At 50.7% G+C, this 20,356-nt stretch overlaps 1 protein-coding gene across 1 annotated transcript; it reads right to left on the bottom strand.

Annotated features, from left to right (window-relative positions):
- Positions 1–1,627: 1,627 nt before the first annotated feature.
- Positions 1,628–9,425, bottom strand: LOC145339376 (regulator of G-protein signaling 5-like). Its single transcript, XM_080183820.1, has 5 exons — positions 9,305–9,425; positions 8,260–8,370; positions 7,053–7,114; positions 4,281–4,447; positions 1,628–2,797 (listed from the first exon to the last, which is right to left on the bottom strand). Exons 1-5 carry the CDS (start codon positions 9,346–9,348, stop codon positions 2,630–2,632), a joined length of 552 nt encoding a protein of 183 aa, XP_080039946.1. The 5' UTR covers positions 9,349–9,425; the 3' UTR covers positions 1,628–2,629.
- Positions 9,426–20,356: the final 10,931 nt, after the last annotated feature.

The following is a 20,356-nucleotide window of genomic DNA, read 5'->3' as shown; positions in this document are numbered from 1 at the left end:
TTTAGCATGGCCAATCCCCCTAACCTACACATCTTTGGACACTAAGGAGCAATTTAGCACGGCCATTCCACTGACCCACATATCTTTGGACTATTGGAGGAAACTGGAGCACCAGGAGGAAACCCACACAGACACGGGGAGAATGCGCAAATAGACAGTCACCTGAGGCTGGAATCGAAACCGGACCCTCCCCCGTCTCAGTGAGGCAGCAGTGCTCAGTGTGTCACGGCCAATGCTCTGATGAGCAATGGATGGTGCGGGCGTTAGTAAGTTCAGTTCAGAAGAAGGGTCATATCAGGCTCAAAATGTCAACTCTATTACTGCCGGAGCCTCCGAGCTTTTCCAGAACTTTCCTCCCTTATTGCAGATTTCCAGAACCGGCAGTATTTTGCGTTTAATGATTAAGCTGGTGCTTGCAGGTTGACTTTGAGTGAGCGTGGCCAATCCATCTCGGGAAAGCAACCAACATAATTAAAGACCCCACGCACCCCGGACGTTCTCTCTTCCACCTTCTTCTGTCGGGAAAAAGATATAAAAGTCTGAGGTCACGTACCAAGAGCGGCTTCTTCCCTGCTGCTGTCAGACTTTTGAATGGACCAACCTCGCGTTAAGTTGATCTTTCTCTACACCCTCGCTATGACTGTAACACTACATTCTGCACACTCTCCTTTCCTTCTCCCCTATGTACTCCATGAGTGGTATGCGTTGTCTGTATCGTGCACAAGACACAGTACACTGCATCCCAATACATGTGACAATAATAAATCAAATCAAATCAAATTTAAAGATATTCCCATATTCCCTCTTGTTGGCACATAATGTATACCATTCCATGGCTGACAATGAGAGGGGACAGCAACACAGATATCAGCATGCAATCTTTATTTCAAATTTAAGACTAATTAACAGCTACTGAGGAACACGTCCCCGAACGCGCACTCATACCACATATCCAGTTGCAACCGTTTATGGTGATGTCACTAACACACAGCCACACCCTTCAACATGACCGCCTGGGATTGCCATTCCTCTAGGATTGGCCAGGAGGCTCCTGGGGTTGAGGATTAATCTCGCCAGGACAGTCCTCGGGGCAGTGCCCGGGAAAGAAGTGATGGGAGGATTCAAAATAAAAGTGCACAGTGGTTAACACTGCTGCCTCACGGCGCCAGTGAGCTGGTCCAATTATAGCCTTGGGTGCCTGTCTGTGGGGAGTTTGCACATTCTCCCCGTGTCTGCATGGGTTTCCTTCCACAGCCCAAAAGATGTGCATGTAAAGTGGATTGCCACTTAGGGTCCAAAGATGTGCCGGTTAGGTAGATTGGCCATGCTAAATTGCCCCTTAGTGTCTAAAAATGTGCAGGTTAGGGGGATTGGCCATGCTAAATTGCCCCTTAGTGTCTAAAAATGTGCAGGTTAGGGGGGTTGGCCATGCTAAATTGCCCCTTGGTGTCTAAAGATGTGCAGGTTAGGTGGATTGGCCATGCTAAATTGCCCCTTAGTGTCTAAAGATGTGCAGGTTAGGTGGATTGGCCATGCTAAATTGCCCCTTAGTGTCTAAAGATGTGCAGGTTAGGTGGATTGGCCATGCTAAATTGCTCCTTAGTGTCTAAAGATGTGCAGGTTAGGTGGATTGGCCATGCTAAATTGCCCCTTAGTGTCTAAAGATGTGCAGGTTAGGTGGATTGGCCATGGTAAATTGCCACTTAGTGACCCAGGATGCGTAAGTTAGGTGGATTGGCCATGGTAAATGTGCAGCATTACAGAGATAGGGTGGTGGGGTGGGCCTGGGTAAGATGCTCTATTGGGAAGTCAATGCAAATTCGATAGGCCGAATGGCCTCCTTCTGCACTGTGGGGATTCTATGGTTATTGGATGTTGCCCCACCAGTCCCTCTGATTAATACTAGTGCCAAACATTTAAAACTATTCTCAGGTTAGCGAGTGTGTGTAATTGTGATTGTGTGTGCAAACGTCATATTGATTATTATTCTAGCTCGTAACGATTGGTCGCATGCGTTGCCCAGGCGATTGGCAAGGGGCAGGGTCAGCCTCCGTGTCCAGTATTCCCACCTAACCACCTGAGATTGTGACAGGGCAGCACGGTAGCACAGTGGTTAGCACTGCCGCCTCCCAGCGCCAGGGAGCCGGGTTCGATTCCCGGCTTGGGTCACTGTCTGTGCGGGGCCTCCACGTTCTCCTCTGCGTGGCTTTCCTCCCACAGTCCGAAAGACGTGCGGGTCAGGGTGCGTTGGCCGTGCTACAATCTCCCTCAGAGAACGGGCGCCAGAGTGTGGTGACTAGGGGATTTCCACAGTAACTTCATCGCAGTGTTAATGTAAGCCTACTTGTGAGACCGATTAAATGAACTTTAAGCTTTGTCCGGCTTTAACCTGCCTTGGAAATCCCGCTCGGGGAGAGGGCCGAGATTGGGTTAGAATTGTTCTCTGCAATGGGACAGGCCCATTCCTAAAGTAGGCCGCATCTCAAAATGGCCGCCGAGACGATACATCCGCGTAAAAACAAACACAAGCTACAGCAAGTGGCTAAAAGTTAGTGAGAGAGAGAGCGCACTAGGTGACGATGGAAGGCGTGTCGAGGCCTCACCGGACCCGAGGCACTCGTTTGTTCTTTTAGATATATTTTAGCAATTCCAAGAAATAATTTGATTTCAGGAACCTGGGAAAGGAATCCTTCTCCATCAGGCGGTAAGTTCTCTCCTGGGCCACCTCGAAAGAGGAACTGTTCAGGTCAGCCAGGTTCCTGATAACGGTTTCTCTGGTCAGCGAATCAAGGTTCACCTGCAAGAGAGGCAAGAAGAGATCTGAAGGAGGGAAGCAAGAGTTCTTCAAATGCAGACAATAAAAATACAACAAAACTTACTCCAGCTTATAAATCAAAGGAAGGGTTTAACAAAGAAACTTTATCGCTCCAAACTTCAGGCCTCGTCCTGGGCCAATCCAAGTCCCCCACAATTCCCCAACACGTTCTTATTTATTGTGAGTCAGCTGACCAGCACATCGTTCTGTGATTGGTTCCATGGTTTAGCTGACCCTTACGGATTGTTACCATTGGCCACATTACATCCAATACGAAGTTGTCACCGGTTACATTCTAACAGCGAGGGCGTCACAGGGGAACACCAGGGATTCCTTAGGCAGTGACAATTGATTCCTGTGGATACTGCGTTCTTTGAGAGTTGTTCTGTTGGGAGTTGGGTCCAGTGTACACACAGGACGATGGGGGTAATGTAGAGGAATCTCCCCTGGCCATCATGGTGGATAAATATATAGGATGGAGTTTTCCAGTCCTGTCCACCACGGGTACCTAAGCAGGCAGGACATGGGCTATCCAAAGGTCCGTTGACCTCAGGCACAATTTTCCAGCCCCGGGGGCAGGCGTGGCTGGAGAATCCTGCCCAAAAGGCGATTTGAACTTGGAATATGATCATACTGGAATATCAGGGTTGTGCAATCCTCATCAAAGGTGGACCCAGATGCTGAAATATTCCTATAAAATGTTAGTGCTCTGAAGCCAGCTCTGTGGTTCGGGGTTGATTGGGCAGAAGGGACACAGAATGGTGCCACAGTGGTTAGCACCACCGCCTCACAGTGCCAGGGACCTGGGTTCGATTCCCGGCTTGGGTCACTGTGCGGAGTCTGCACATTCTCCCCGTGTCACAGAATCAGACAATCCCTACAGTGCAGAAGGAGACCATTCAGCCCATCGTGTCTGCACCAGCCATAATCCCACCCAGGCCCTATCCCCCTGCATTTACCTTAGCTAATCCCCCCGATACTAAGGAACAATTTAGCACGGCCAATCCATCTAACCCGCACATCTTTGGACTGTGGGAGGAAACCGGAGCACCCGGAGGAAACCCACGCAGACACGGGGAGAACGTGCAAACTCCACACACTCAGTGACCCGAGCCAGGAATTGAACTCAGGTCCCTGGTGCTGTGAGGCAGCAGCGCTGACCACTGTACCACCCACATGTGTCTGCGTGGGTTTCCTCCGGGTGCTCCAGTTTCCTCCCACAGTCCAAAATGTGCAGGTTAGGTCGATTGGCTGTGCTAAGTTGACCCTAGCATCGGGGGGGGTGGAGATTAGCAGAGTAAATATGTGGGGATGGGGCCTAGGGGGGATTGTGGTCAGTGCAGACTCGATGGGCCGAATGGCTCTTCCTGCACTGTAGGACTCTATGACACACGGTACCGAGATATTGAGTGACCCCAGACACCCTCCTCCCATCCTCTTTCCCCCAGTGACGGTTCCAGCCTACCTCCTTCGGGGCCTGGACTTTGACAAACTCCTCGTAAATCTTCTGGGCTTTGAGCGGGAGCTTGGAGCCGGCCTTTGTGTTCTTGTAATCTTCACAGGCGAGCCAGAAGTCGATGTTCTCCTCGCTGAACTCGGAGCGGAGGAAGGCGCGGAACGCGGCCACACCACCTGGAATGAACCACATCGTTCCGCTGTCACTTCCGTCCATTTACCACTCCGCGAAAATCCCTCCTGATTCCCCCAACATTGGCAATAGGAACAGGAGTAGGCCATTCGGCTCCGCGGGCCTACCCTACCTCTCAACGAGGTCATGACTGGTCTGTGGCCTCTTTCCCCAAGGTGTCTTGTGTTCACCAGGGGTAAGGGAGATGTTGGGATCATTTGTTCAGGGTGAAAAGGGGGTTTCGTTATACTGGATGCCATGATGGCTGCCTGTAGTCATGTGACCTCTGCCATGAGGCACTCACTGTGAAAAAAGGCATCTGGCAATGAGGGACGGCACGGTGGCACAGTGGTTAGCACTGCTGCCTCACAGCGCCAGTGACCCCGGTTCAATTCCCGGCTTGGGTCACTGCTTGTCTGCACATTCTCCCCATATCTGTGTGGGTTTCCTCCGGAGGCTCCGGTTTCCTCCCACAGTCCAAAGATGTGCGGGTTAGGTGGGTTGGCCATGATAAATTGATCCTTAGTGTCGGGGGGGATTAGCAGGGTAAATATGTGGGGTTACGGGGATAGGGCCTGGGTGGGATTGTGGTTGGTGCAGACTCGACGGGCCGAATGGCACTGTAGGGATTCTATGAAAGGATTCTCATTGAGAAAACACTGAGAACACACTGCAATCTTTAAATACTAAACAGGTCATCCATTCCCACACACCCTGGAGTCACATGTAGGCCAGGCCAGGTAAGGACAGCAGATTCCCTTCCCTAAAGGACATTAATGAACCAGATGGGGTTTTCACAACAATAGTTTCATGGTTATCTTTCTACTCTAGATTTTTACAGAATCCAAATTTCACCTTCTGTGGGCTTCGAAGCCAAATCTCCAGAATTTACCCTGCACCTCTGGATTCCTAGTCCAGTGACAATACCACAATGCCTCCCATCCCCTCCCCTCCTCTCTTTGGGTTCTGTTAAACTTACCATCAAATTTTATCATCAAAATCAGGGTGTCACAGTGGTTACACTACAGCCTCACAGCGCCAGGGACGCGGGTTCGCTTCCCGGCTTGGGTCACTGTGTGGAGTCTGCACGTTCTCCCCATGTCTGCATGGGTTTCCTCCAGGTGCTCTGATTTCCTCACACAGCCCCAAGATGTGCAGGTTAGGTGGATTGGCCATGCTAAATTGCCCCTTAGTCTCCAAAGATGTGTAGGTTAGGTGGATTGGCCATGCTAAATTGCCTCTTAATGTCCAAAGATGTGTAGGTTAGGCAGATTGACCATTTTAAATTGCCCCTTAGTGTCCAAAGATGTGCAGGTTAGGTGGATTGGCCATGCTAAATTGCCCCTTAGTGTCCAAAGATGTGCAGGTCAGGTGGATTGGCCATGCTAAATTGCCACTTAGTGTCCAAAGATGTGTAGGTTAGGTGGATTGGCCATGCTAAATTGCCCCTTAGTGTCCAAAGATGTGTAGGTTAGGTGGATTGGCCATGCTAAATTGCCCCTTAGTGTCCAAAGATGTGTAGGTTAGGTGGATTGGCCATGCTAAATTGCCCCTTAGTGTCCAAAGATGTGTAGGTTAGGTGGATTGGCCATGCTAAATTGCCCCTTAGTGTCCAAAGATGTGTAGGTTAGGTGGATTGGCCATGCTAAATTGCCCCTTAGTGTCCAAAGATGTGTAGGTTAGGTGGATTGGCCATGCTAAATTGCCCCTTAGTGTCCAAAGATGTGCAGGTTAGGTGGATTGGCCATGCTAAATTGCCCCTTAGTGTCCAAAGATGTGCAGGTCAGGTGGATTGACCATGCTAAATTGCCGCTTAGTGTCTAAAGATGTGTAGGCTAGGTGGATTGGCCATGGTTAGGGTGTTATGGGGATTGGTTGGGGCTGGTGGGCCTGGATAAAAGTCGATGCAGGCTTAATGGGCCGAATGCCCTCCGTTGTAGGGATTCTCTTACCTGCCCGCTCACTGTTGCCAATTTACATCCCAAAACCTCTCATACCCCTGAGTCCCTAGTTCTAATCTGTTTCTCAAATTATGTATCTGGGCCAGAGAAACGCGCGTCTTACCACGGGGGAGCCTTGCGTTTGGAGGGAGTGGGATGGGGAACATGTATTTTAGGAGGACCCAGCCCTCCAGCAAGGAAGAGGCTTGGGTTTGTGCTCAGAAAATCTTTACTTAGGGCTATAGCAGGGTCAGGGAAGGTGGGCAGGCTCTGCACAAAGTGGGTGAAAAATAGGGGAGCCAATGGCCTAGTGGTATTATCATTGGATTATTTATCCAGAAACTCAGCTGATGTTCTGGGGACCCGGGTTCGAATCCCGCCATGGCAGGGGGTGGAATTTGAAATCAATAAAAATTATCTGGAATTAAGAATCTACTGATGACCATGAAACCATTGCCGGAAAAACCCATCTGGGTCGCTAATGTCCCTTTAGGGAAGGAAATCTGCTGTCCTTACCCGGCCTGGCCTACACGTGACTCCAGAGCCACAGCAATGTGGTTGACTCTCAACTGCCCTCCAAGGGTAACTAGGGATGGGCAATTAATGCTGCCCTGCGGCAACGCCCACGTTCCATGAATGAATTCAAACAAAGATTGGAGTTTGTGCTTACGTTTGTTGGCCAGAAGCTTCTCGAAGAGCTGTCCTCCTCTTAGTGCCTCCTCACTGCTGGGCCTGGGAGAAATGATGAGAAGATAATAACGTTCGTACCTCACCTCTCTGTCAGGGTCCGATGTGGACTGTGCTGATTGAGGGGAGTGCTGTACCACGCCCGATTCCCCACACACACACACCCCCCTCTCCCACTCAGTTATCAGACACAGCCATCCAGATCCGCTGTGGGAAATCCCCACAGTGTGCAGCAGGAGGTGCTCCACTCTCACTGGGGAGAAGGTGTGGACAGACTGTTTCAGCAGCTGAATCGCAGCCAGAGTCTCGTCTCTCACACTGATTCCAGGATGAAGAACTCCCCTCAGAGTCAGCTGCTTGTGTGTGTGTGAGTGTGTGTGTGTGTGTGAGTGAGTGTGTGTGAGTGTGTGTGTGTGTGAGTGTGTGTGTTAGTGTATGTGTGTGTTAGTGTGTGAGTGTGTGTGTGAGTGAGTGTGTGAGTGTGTGAGACTGTGTGTGAGTGTGTGTGTGTGTGAGAGTGAGTGTGTGAGTGTGTGAGAGTGAGTGTGTGTGTGTTAGTGTGTATGTGAGTGTTAGTGTGTGAGTGTGTGTATGTGAGTGTGAGTGAGTGTGAGTGTGTGTGTATGAGTGTGAGTGAGTGTGAGTGAGTGTGTGTGTGAGAGTGAGTGAGTGTGAGTGAGTGTGTGTGTGAGTGTGTGTGTGTGAGTGAGTGTGAGTGTGTGTGAGTGTGAGTGAGTGTGTGTGAGTGTGAGTGAGTGTGTGAGTGAGTGTGTGTGTGAGTGAGTGAGTGAGTGTGTGTGTGTGTGAGTGAGTGTGAGTGTGAGTGAGTATGAGTGTGTGTGAGTGTGAGTGTGAGGGTGAGTGAGTGTGTGTGAGTGTGAGTGTGTGTGAGTGAGTGTGAGGGTGAGTGAGTGTGAGTGTGTGTGAGGGTGAGTGAGTGTGTGTGTGAGTGAGTGTGAGTGTGTGTGTGAGGGTGAGTGAGTGTGAGTGTGTGTGAGTGTGAGGGTGAGTGAGTGTGAGTGTGTGTGAGTGAGTGTGAGGGTGTGTGAGTGTGTGTGTGAGTGAGTGTGAGTGAGTGTGAGTGTGAGTGTGAGTGAGTGTGAGTGAGTGTGTGTGTGTGTGAGTGAGTGTGAGTGAGTGTGAGTGTGAGTGTGAGTGAGTGTGAGTGTGAGTGTGATGTTTACACTCACTTGGTGATTTTTGCTGTTTTCTCTGGTTTGGAGGGCGGGATTGCGTCCCCGTCACCGATAACTTTCGATTTGTGCAGGAAGTGTCCCAGTTGAACCTTCATCTCTTTGGCTCTGTGTCGGAGGGGTAAATAAACACAAACACACGTTAGTCACACCGCAAACGGGGAAACTCCGCATCGGATCTCCCACTGCCCGGTTCCAGGGGAAGTCTAACCCAGGGAGAGCTGCGCTTGTCTGGAGAAGGGATAGCCCTGTCTCCCTGTCCCCCATCCCCTGAACCCCTGGCAGAGAGGGCGAGGGGATATCGAGTAATTGCGATGCAGGAGAATCTTTGTGGAGTGCAATGGGCAGAGGGTACGATAATCTGCTCGATTCCCACAGGGTGACTCCTCAGGTAAACACACATCTTCTTCCACATTCGAGCTCATTAACCTGTCCTGAGTTCGGTGAATTTAAGTTTATTTATTAAGCAGGGTTATGAAATGAAGTTGCTGTGAAAATCCCCTGGTTGCCACACTCCGGCGCCTGTTCGGGTACACCGAGGGAGAATTTAGCACCTAACCAGTATGTCTTTAATAAGAACTAGTAGCAGGAGTAGGCCAATCTGCCCCTCGAGCTTGCTCCGCCATTCAGTAAGATCATGGCTGATCTTTTGGACTGTGGGAGGGAACCGGAGCGCTCGGAGGAAACCCACCCAGACACGGGGAGAAACTCCGCACAGACAGTGACCAAAGCCGGGAATCGAACCCGGCTCCCTGGCGCTGTGAGGCAGCAGTGCTAACCACCTTGCCTCCCCTTACCAATTCTACCAATGTCCAGACATCGTTGCACCCACTAATAAACTAACCGCGCCAACATCCAGACCAACTGGTCAGCGGTGCCGCCCATACTAACTGACCGATGCGCCTCCCGTCCATGCCAAGTGACCGACCGCTCGTGCCCGCTGGCCAGCTGCAACGACCACTCCTCCCGTCTGTCCGTACTGGCTATTGACTGTCTAGAACGGGGTGGGGGTGGGGAGAGGTAAAAGGGAAAGGCTCGATACCTCTCGATGCAAGTGCTGGGTAACGCAGCCAGTCCCCGGCACATCCTGGCGGAGTGTGTTCGGAGCCGCGGAGAGTGGAAACGGCAGTGGGATCGGTACTCGCAAAGACGTGGGCTGACCCGCTCCGGCTCTGACTGAAGTAAGCAGAGCGGACGGAGAAATATATATATATATACACACACAGGGAGAGAGAGATATCTCCACAGCTAAACTGGGAGAGTGGGGGAGGAGTTACCAGACTGTGTCAGTCATCAGTACAACCCTCACAAAGGAGCGTCTGACATTTAACAAGGACAATGAAGGGATGGGGACATTCAGAGAGGGTACCTCAGCCTCAGACAGAGACTGAAAGATGGCCAGGTTTCCAGGCTTCTCTCTGCTATTGAGACAGCGCTTATCAGTTTGCCCTTTAATTAGACCGCCTTTGTCACATTTTGCCTCGCGCAGTTTCTATTTCCAGATCGCAGCCACGATAAACTGTCGCAGCTTTAAGTCCTGACTTACTGCAGAGGAAGCACTTAACCCTTGTGGGGGGGGGGGGGGGCAGCAGCCGCTGCGGGGGGGTGGGTGGGGGGGAGCGGTCTCAGCCCGCACCGACCAACGGAGCAGGGTTTTCCAGAGGGCCTCCGGACCGAGCGGGGCTTTTCCAAGGGGCCAAAGCCGAGCAGGTGTGCCTCCTGCTCAGCCCGAGACCGTAATGAACTGCAGGGTCGTGAGTGAAGGCCAGTCCATCGCGTAAACCAGCCTCCCATCCACTGTCTGCGTGGGTTTCCTCCGGGTGCTCCGGTTTCCTCCCACCGTCCGAAAGACTGTGCCGGTTAGGGTGCACTGGCCGTGCTAAATTCTCCCTCAGTGTTACCCGAACAGGCGCCAGAGTGTGGCGACTAGGGGATTTTCACAGTAACTTCATTGCGGTGTTAATGTAAGCCTGCTTGTGGCACTAATAAATAAATTTGGGCCAGCATGGTGGCACAGTGGTTGGCGCGGCTCCTCACAGCGCCAGGGACACGGGTTCGATTCCCGGTTGGGTCACTGTCTGTGTGGAGTTTGCACATTCTCCCCGTGCCTGCTTGGGTTTCCTCCAGGTGCATCCCCTTACGTTGCCACGCGACCATGCTCCAGAAACAGAACGTGCTGGAAAATCTCAGCAGGTCTGGCAGCATCCGAGGAGAGAGAGAAACAGAGCCAATGTTTCCAGTCTGGGTGACCCTTCGTCAGAGCGAGGAGTAGAGGAGAATGGAGCTAGATTTATGCGGTAAAGGGGGGGAATTGGGGAGGGGCTGTAAGTGACAGGGAGGGCATGGAGAAAAAGACAAAATGTAAACAGTGATGATAAAGGCTAAGAATGGTGCTAATAGCGTCCATTAAGAAATCTGAGTGGGCAACTTAGCATGGCCAATCCACCTAACCTGCACATCTTTGGACACTAAGGGGCAATTTAGCATGGCCAATCCACCTAACCTGCACATCTTTGGACACTAAGGGGCAATTTAGCATGGCCAATCCACCTAACCTGCACATCTTTGGACACTAAGGGGTAATTTAGCATGGCCAATCCACCTAACCTGCACATCTTTGGACACTAAGGGGCAATTTAGCATGGCCAATCCACCTAACCTGCACATCTTTGGACACTAAGGGGCAATTTAGCATGGCCAATCCACCTAACCTGCACATCTTTGGACACTAAGGGGTAATTTAGCATGGCCAATCCACCTAACCTGCACATCTTTGGACACTAAGGGGCAATTTAGCATGGCCAATCCACCTAACCTGCACATCTTTGGACACTAAGGGGTAATTTAGCATGGCCAATCCACCTAACCTGCACATCTTTGGACACTAAGGGGTAATTTAGCATGGACAATCCACCTAACTTGTGTATCTTTGGACTGTGGGAGGAAACTGGAGCACCCGGAGGAAACCCATGCGAATGTGCAAACAGACAGTGACCCAAGCTGGGAATCGAACCCGGGTCCCTGGCGCTGTGAGGCAGCAGTGCTAATCCACTGTGCCGCCCAAGACATCTCAAGATGCCTCACCATGTTGTGAAAGGCGTTACAGAAATGCAGGGTCCTTTTATCTGGTGCGCCTGTCCAAAGAGAGAGAGAGAGAGAGAGATCCGTCCTTCGAGGATCAGAAACCTCCCCTCCACACCAAACATCAGCAAGACGGAGTTTTCCACTGAGGTGAGCAGCTGTTAAAGCAGAGAGCGGAAGCGCTGACAGATCAGCCGCTGAGAGACACCAGCCTCAAGGGCGGAATCGCTGAGAGAGTCTGTCATCTCTGGGCAGCAGGTGTGTGGGTGAGTCGCAGCCTCACTATCCACCGCTTTGTACCTATATATAATCTCACAGTCACAAGAACATCCTCTCCTCTTGGTCACTGGCAGCGTGAAGCAAGCACGGAGATCATGTCCAACCCCACACACCCATCCCAAGTGTATCCTCCTGGCCTTCCCTCCCCGCTCTGGGGGAGCTGGAACCGTTCACACAGGGAGTTGCTCTGGCAACAGGCGGAATTAAGTGCCGAGCGAGCGTGGAAACGGGGGAGAATCCCAGCCGGGAGTTGGGGGCCATACTCAGATTTTGACCCTTCCTCTATATGTGCAGATGTCTCAGATGAAGGAATGGAGAAGTGTTTTTCGGAGTTTGCTGACAACGCTAAATTAGCTGGCACGGTAACCCGTGTGGACGGGCACAGGGGGTTACAAAGGGGGCCATTCGGCCCATCTGGTCCTGCAGCAACAACATCCCCATCCAGACCCTATCCCCGTAACCCGACATATTTACCCCACTAATCCACCCACCTACACACTAAGGGGCAATTTAGCATGGCCAATCCATCTAACCTGCACATCTCTGGAGTGTGGGAGGAAAGCAGAGGAAACCCACGCAGGCACGGGGAGAATGTGCAGACCCCGCAGAGACAGTGATATAAGCTAGGAATCAAACCTGGGTCCCTGGCATTGTGAGGCAGCAATGCTAACCACTGTGCCACTCACGCTCTGTGTGTGAGTGTGTGTGTGTATGTGTGTGTGTGAGTGTGTGTGTGTGAGTGAGTGTGTGTGTGAGAGTGTGTGTGTGAGTGTGAGTGTGTGTGTGTATGTGTGTGTGTGAGTGTGTGTGTGTGAGTGAGTGTGTGTGAGTGTGTGTGTGAGTGTGAGTGTGTGTGAGTGTGTGTGTGTCAGTATGAGTGTGTGTGTGAGTGTGAGTGCGTGTGTGTGTGAGTGTGTGAGTGTGTGTGTGAGAGTGTGTGAGAGTGTGTGTGTGTGTTAGTGTGTATGTGAGTGTGTGTGTGTGCATGTGTGAGAGTGTGAGTGTGTGTGAATGTGTGTGTGTGTTAGTGTGTATGAGAGTGTGTGTGTGTGCGAGTGTGAGTGAGTGTGTGTGTGAATGTGTGAGTGTGTGTGTGTGAGTGTGTGTGTGAGTGTGTGTGAGAGTGTGAGTGTGTGTGAGTGTGTGTGAGAGTGTGTGTGTGTGTTAGTGTGTATGTGACTGTGTGTGTGTGTGTGCGAGTGTGAGTGAGTGTGTGAGTGTGAGTGAGTGTGTGTGAGTGAGTGTGTGTCTGAGTGAGTGTGAGTGTGTGTGAGTGTGAGTGAGTGTGTGTGTGTTAGTGTGTATGAGAGTGTGTGTGTGCGAGTGTGAGTGTGTGAGTGAGTGTGAGTGTGTGAGTGTGAGTGAGTGAGTGTGAGTGTGTGTGTGTGAGTGAGTGTGTGTGTGTTAGTGTGTATGAGAGTGTGTGTGTGCGAGTGTGAGTGTGTGAGTGAGTGAGTGTGAGTGAGTGAGTGTGAGTGTGTGTGAGTGTGAGTGAGTGTGTGTGAGTGAGTGTGTGAGTGTTAGTGTGTGTGAGTGTGTGAGTGTGAGTGAGTGAGTGTGAGTGAGTGAGTGTGAGTGTGTGTGAGTGTGAGTGAGTGTGTGTGAGTGAGTGAGTGAGTGTGTGAGTGTTAGTGTGTGAGTGTGAGTGTGTGTGAGTGTGTGAGTGTGAGTGAGTGAGGATAGGCCCTCATCCAAGGCCCAGATTCCATGAGTCCTCCTCACAGTAGACCCTCGCCGGTCTGTGATGCTGGGTCAGGAGGTGGGGGGGTGGGGGGGAGGCGAGCGAGAAGGATCGAGAACTAAACTAAACAGGAAATCCAGAGGTCCTCACCAGCGTCGGTCACTCCCCTCAGGCCTTGGCTCCAGCCCCCATGGGGGTTTATCTCCGTGTCCTTTGAGTTCCCAGCCTGTGCAAGTGACACTCTGTCCTCCTGCTGTTCTTTCCCAGGCTCGCTCCTGACTGATAAGGGCAGTTGATGTATTTTTAGGAAGGTTATGTCCTTGTGTGCAGAGCCGGCGAGGCCTGAGTAAAGTCACGGTGTACGTCCTGTGCCTGAACTCTCTCTGCCCACTCAGCGCTCTCCCCAAGAAGGGGGGGGGGGGGGCGCGGTGAGGGCTTCGGTCCGTCATTCCAAACCTGGAATGCTGCAAAATCACTTTGCTTTCCCAGTGATCCACATCACTTCCCATTTCTGTTTATTTATTTAACTTTGGCCATGTTTCTCGGTGTTACATAGTTAACTCCTCTTCAGTGTCGGGGTCCTATACTCCGGCCGGCCAGCTGAGGGAGGGGTCCCGTAACCCACCCCTCCCCTCGTATCTCCAGTGTGCTCCACATTCTCTCCACTCACCGGGACACAGAGCCCTCACTGAGCTCCCTATCTGCTTATATTTTACATTAGTTTGCATCTCAGAACCATTAACAGTGACGACGGAGGTCATTCAGCCCATCGAGTCCGTGCTGGGTTCTTCGGAAGAACATTTCACCATCTCGCCCCCCCCCCCCCACTCCCCTGCCTTATCCAAGTAACATTCTCAGATTTGAATACCTCGATCGAATCTCTTCCCACCCCCACCCGCATCACCCTCTCAGGAACCTCGTTCCCACCACTCTCTGCTTGAGATAAAAAAGTTAATGTTTATTTATTCGTCACCAAGTCAGGCTTACACTAACGCTGCAATGAAGTTACTGTGATATTCGCCTAGTCGTCACACTCCGGCGCCTGTTCGGGTCGGCACACCCTAACCAGCACCCCTTTTGGACTGTGGGGGGAAACCGGAGCACCCGGAGGAAACCCACACAGACATGGGGAGAATGTGCAGACTCCGCACAGACAGTAACCCAAGCTGGGAATTGAACCTGGGTCCCTGGCACTGTGAGGCAGCAATGCTAACCATCGCGTCATCCTTTTCTTCCCATCATTTTGATTCCTTTTCCCGTTATTTTGATCTGTGTCCCATAGGTCTTTATTCATCCTGCCCACAGCCCTCAGGATCTTGTGTATCTCGATTAAATCTCCTCTCAGCCTTCTTTTCCCCAAGGAAAACATTCCCAACCTCTCCAATCTATCCTCAGAGCTACAGGTCTTTACCCTGGAATCATTCTTGGGAATCTCCCTTCTGCACTCCCTCCAATCCCCACGGAACCTTCCTCAAGTGTGGCCCCCAGAACAGGATGTGGATCCAGGTGAGGCCTAACCAGCATAAAAGCAAAATACCGCAGATGCTGGAATCTGAAACAAAAACAGGAAATGCTGGAAAATCTCAGCAGGTCTGGCAGCATCTGTGGAGAGAGAATAGAACCAGCCTTTCGACCCTTTGTCAGAGTGACACTCCTTCCCTGTTTGCACTAGTGAGTGTCACACACACCCTCTTCAGATTGACTCATTGATATGGACAACTGAGCTTTCAGTGTCTCAGTTTACAGAGAGATAGCAGACCAGGCGAGAGAGAGAGAGGGAGATATGATAGATTGAGGAGGAAGATTTAGTGCAGGAGAAGGAGTCCTCACACAGGATAGATAATGGCGCAGAACACAGAAACAAAGGAGTTATGTTAAACCTCTATAAATCACTAGTTCAGGTCCATCTAACCTGGTTTGGACAGTGGGAGGAAACCGGAGCAACAGGAGGTAACCCACGCAGACACGGGGAGAACCTCTATGTTGAACCTCTATAAATCACTAATACAGGCCCAATTCTGAGCAAATAATAAAACATAGAGTGTCCGAGGATTCATTAACCGGGTATAGAGTACAAGAGGGGTGGCTCAGTGGCACAAGGGTTAGCACAGCTAACACACAGACACACTCACACACAGACACACTCACACACACACATACACACACTCACACACAGACACACACACACACACATACACACACACACACTCACACACAGACACACACACACACACATACACACACACACACTCACACACAGACACACGCACACACACATACACACACTCACATACAGACACACACACTCACACACACACATACACACACTCACACACACACACACACATACACACACTCACACACAGACACACACACACACATACACACACTCACACACACACACATACACACACTCACACATAGACACACTCACACACACACACATACACACACTCACACACACACATACACACACTCACACACAGACACACACACACACACACACATACACACACTCACACACACACACACATACACACACTCACACACAGACACACACACACACACACACATACACACACTCACACACACGCACACACACAGGCACATGAACACACACACACGCACAGACACACATGCATGCATACACACACACACACACAAACAGGCACAGACACATGAACACACACACACACGCACAGACACACACACACGCACAGACACACACACACACACACAAACACACATACACAGACACGCGCACGTGAGCCCCAAGGTAACACAGTGGTTAGCACTGCTGCCTCACAGCGTCAGGGACCCGGATTCAATTCCAGCCTCGGGTCACTGTCTGTGTGGATCTGCACATTTTCCCCATGTCTGTGTGGGTTTCCTCTGGGTGCTCCGGTTTCCTCCCACAGTCCAAAAAAAATGTGTAGATTAGAGTGGATTGGCCATGCTAAATTGCCCTTTAATGTCCAAAGATCTGTAGGCTAGGGAGATCAGTGGGGTAAATGTGTGAGGTTTCGGGGATAAGGCCTGGGTGGGATTGTGGTCAGTGCAGACTCGCTGGGCCGAATGGCCTCTCTCTGAACTTTAGGGTTTCTCTAAAGAGCAAGGAGGCGATACTGAACTTATACTAGACACTAGTTAGACCTCAGCTGGAATATTGTGTACAGTTCAGGGCGCCACACCATAGGAAGAATGTGAACCCATTGGAATGAGAGAGCAGAAGAGGTTTAGCAGAATGTTTCCAGGGACGAGAAACTTCCACTATGGGGATAGATCGGAGAGATTGGAACTGTTCTCCTTGGAGAGAGGAACGCTGAGAGGAGACTTGATAGAGATGTTCAAAATTATGAGGGGGCTGGACAGAGCAGAAAGGAACTGTTCCCACTTGTAAAAGAATCGGGAACATATAAAATTCTAACAGGGTTAGACAGGATAGATTCAGAAAGAATGTTCCCAGTGTATGTTCAAGCCTGTTCTGCCATTCATTATGATCGTGGCTGATCATCAAATTCAATATCCTGATCCCCCCTCCCCACCCCATATCCCTCAATCCCTTTAACCCCAAGAGCGATATCTAATTTCTTCTTGAAATCACACAATGTTTTGGCCTCAGCTACTTTCTGTGGGAGTGAATTCCACACATTCACCACCCTCTGGGTGAAGAAATTTCTCCTCACCTCAGTCCTAAAAGGTTTCCCCCTTATCCTCAAATTCTGACCCCCTAGTTCTGGGCTCCCCCCACCATCGGGAACATTCTTTCTGAATCTATCCTCTCTAACCCTGTTCGAATTTTATAAGTTTCAGTAAAATCCCCTTTTCTAAACTCCAGTGAATATAATAAGAACATAAGAACGTAAGAAATAGGAGCAGGAGTAGGCCATCTAGCCCTTCGAGCCTGCCCCGCCATTCAATAAGATCATGGCTGATCTGTTGTGGCTCAGTTCCACATTCCCGCCCTCTCCCCATAACCCTTAATCCCCTCGCTTATCAAAAACCCATCAACCCGCTTCTTAAAAATATTTAGCGAGGCAGCCTCCACCACTTCAACGGGCAGAGAATTCCAGAGATTCACCACCCTTTGAGTGAAGAAGTTCCTCCTCAACTCCGTTCTAAACCGCCTCCCCTTTATCTTGAGGCTGTGCCCCCTAGTCCTACTGTCTTTTTTGAGCGGGAAGAGTCTCTCCACCTCTATCCTATCCATCCCATTCATCATCTTATACGTCTCAATGAGATCTCCCCTCATTCTTCTAAACTCTAATGAGTACAAGCCTAGTTTATTCAGCCTCTCCTCATAGCTCAATCCCCTCAACTCCGGTATCAGCCTAGTAAACCTCCTCTGCACTCCCTCCAGGGCCAAAATATCCTTGCGCAGGTGCGGCGCCCAAAACTGCACACAGTACTCCAGCTGCGGCCTCACCAATGCCCTATACAGCTGCAGCAAGACCTCCCTACTTTTATATTCAATCCCCCTCGCTATGAAGGCCAGCATCCCATTCGCCTTCCTGACCACCTGCTGCACCTGCAAGCTGGGTTTTTGCGACTCATGCACAAGGACCCCGAGGTCCCTCTGCACCGTCGCCTGCTGCAGTTTTTCGCCACGTAAGTAATAGTCCTTCCTACCATTCTTCCTACCAAAGTGGACCACCTCACACTTGCCAACATTAAATTCCATTTGCCATTTCCTGGCCCATTCGCCCAGCCTATCTAGATCCTTCTGCAGACTCTCCACACCCTCCGCACAATTTGCCTTTCCCCCAATCTTGGTGTCATCAGCAAATTTCGACACCCTGCACTCGGTTCCCTCCACCAGATCATCTATATAAATGGTAAATAGCTGAGGCCCCAGCACCGACCCCTGGGGCACCCCACTAGTCACCAACCGCCAATCCGAATAGCACCCATTGACCCCCACTCTCTGCCTCCTATTTGACAACCAATCCTCTATCCACGCTAACACCCTACCCCCAACTCCATGTCCCCTGACCTTCTGCAATAACCTCTTGTGAGGTACCTTGTCAAACGCCTTCTGAAAATCCAGAAAGACCACATCCACCGGCTCTCCTCTATCCACTGCCCTAGACACATCCTCATAGAACTCCAGTAAATTTGTCAGACACGACTTCCCTTTAATGAAACCGTGCTGCGTCTGCTCTATCAAGCAATTCCCTTCAAGATGCCTCGCAATTTCCTCCTTAATGACGGATTCTAACATTTTACCTACCACAGACGTTAAACTAACCGGCCTATAATTCCCCGCCTTTTGCCTGGCACCCTTCTTAAACAACGGCGTAACATTAGCCGTTTTCCAATCTTCCGGCACTTCCCCGGAATCCAGCGACGTCTGGAAAATAACCACCAAGGCATCCACTATAACCTCCGCCATTTCTTTCAGAATCCTAACATCCTTAGTCTCTCCTCATGTGACAGACCTGCCATCCCAGGAATCAGCCTGGTAAACCTTCACTGCGCTCCGTCTAAAGCAAGGACATCCTCATAGAATCTCAACAGTGCAGGAAACCATTCAGCACATCCAACCTGCACTGACAACAAGCCATCACAGGCCCTATCCCTGTAAACCCATATATTTACACTGCTAATCCCTCTGACACGAATGGGGCAATTTAGCATGGCCAATCCACTTAACCAGCACAGCTCTGGATGTGGGAAGAAACCCACGCAGACATGGGGAGAATGTGCACAGGCAGTGAGCTAAGGCCAGAATCAAACCCTTGTCCCTGGCGCAGTGAGGCAGCAGTGCTAGCCACGATGCCACTCTTTTCTTCGCATCATTTTGACTCTTTTTATTTTGAATCTACGCCCTGTAGGTCTTGATTCTATCTTGAGAGGGGACAGTTTCTCACTATTCATCCTGCCCACAGCCCTCAGGATCTTGTGTATCTCGATTAAATCTCCTCTCAGCCTTCTTTTCCCCAAGGAAAACATTCCCAACCTCTCCAATCTATCCTCACAGCTACGGTTCTTTACCCTGGAATCATTCTTGGGAATCTCCCTTCTGCACTCCCTCCAATCCCCACGGAACCTTCCTCAAGTGTGGCCCCCAGAACAGGATGTGGATCCAGGTGAGGCCTAACCAGCATAAAAGCAAAATACCGCAGATGCTGGAATCTGAAACAAAAACAGGAAATGCTGGAAAATCTCAGCAGGTCTGACAGCATCTGTGGAGAGAGAATAGAACCAGCCTTTCGACCCTTTGTCAGAGTGACACTCCTTCCCTGTTTGCACTAGTGAGTGTCACACACACCCTCTTCAGATTGACTCATTGATATGGACAACTGAGCTTTCAGTGTCTCAGTTTACAAAGAGATAGCAGACCAGGCGAGAGAGAGAGAGGGAGATATGATAGATTGAGGAGGAAGATTTAGTGCAGGAGAAGGAGTCCTCACACAGGATAGATAATGGCGCAGAACACAGAAACAAAGGAGTTACGTTAAACCTCTATAAATCACTAGTTCAGGTCCATCTAACCTGGTTTGGACAGTGGGAGGAAACCGGAGCACCAGGAGGTAACCCACACAGACACGGGGAGAACCTCTATGTTGAACCTCTATAAATCACTAATACAGGCCCAATTCTGAGCAAATAATAAAACATAGAGTGTCCGAGGATTCATTAATCAGGGTGGCATGGTGGCACAAGGGTTGGCAAAGTACACACACACACCACACGCTTAGACACACACACACACACACACACACGCTCAGACACACACACACACACTCACACACAAGCTCAGACACACACACACAGATGCACATGTGCGCGTGCGCACACACACACACACACTCACACACACACACGCACACACACCCAGGCACACATGTGCATGCACACACACACGCTCAGACACACACACACACACACACGCCCAGATGCACATGTGTGTGTGCGCACACACTCACACATACGCACACACACCCAGGCACACGTGTGCGTGCACACAAGACGCTCAGACACACACACACACACACACACACACACACACAGAGTGAGCCCCATGGTGGCACAGTGGTTAGCACTGTTGCC

This window comes from Carcharhinus amblyrhynchos, unplaced genomic scaffold (genome assembly GCF_965287045.1).
Source record: "Carcharhinus amblyrhynchos unplaced genomic scaffold, sCarAmb.v2.hapA scaffold_434, whole genome shotgun sequence".
In the NCBI taxonomy this organism is placed as follows: domain Eukaryota; kingdom Metazoa; phylum Chordata; class Chondrichthyes; order Carcharhiniformes; family Carcharhinidae; genus Carcharhinus; species Carcharhinus amblyrhynchos.
This window is presented reverse-complemented; position numbering and strand designations above follow the sequence as displayed.

Excerpts from the sequence above, each read along its gene's own strand:
- LOC145339376 (XM_080183820.1), bottom strand. The coding sequence starts at position 9,348 with ATGTGCCGGGGACTGGCTGCGTTACCCAGCACTTGCATCGAGAG. Across the intron at positions 8,371-9,304 it reads CCCAGCACTTGCATCGAGAG|AGCCAAAGAGATGAAGGTTC; the intron begins GTATCGAGCCTT and ends CCTCCGACACAG. Across the intron at positions 7,115-8,259 it reads AAAACAGCAAAAATCACCAA|GCCCAGCAGTGAGGAGGCAC; the intron begins GTGAGTGTAAAC and ends CATTTCTCCCAG.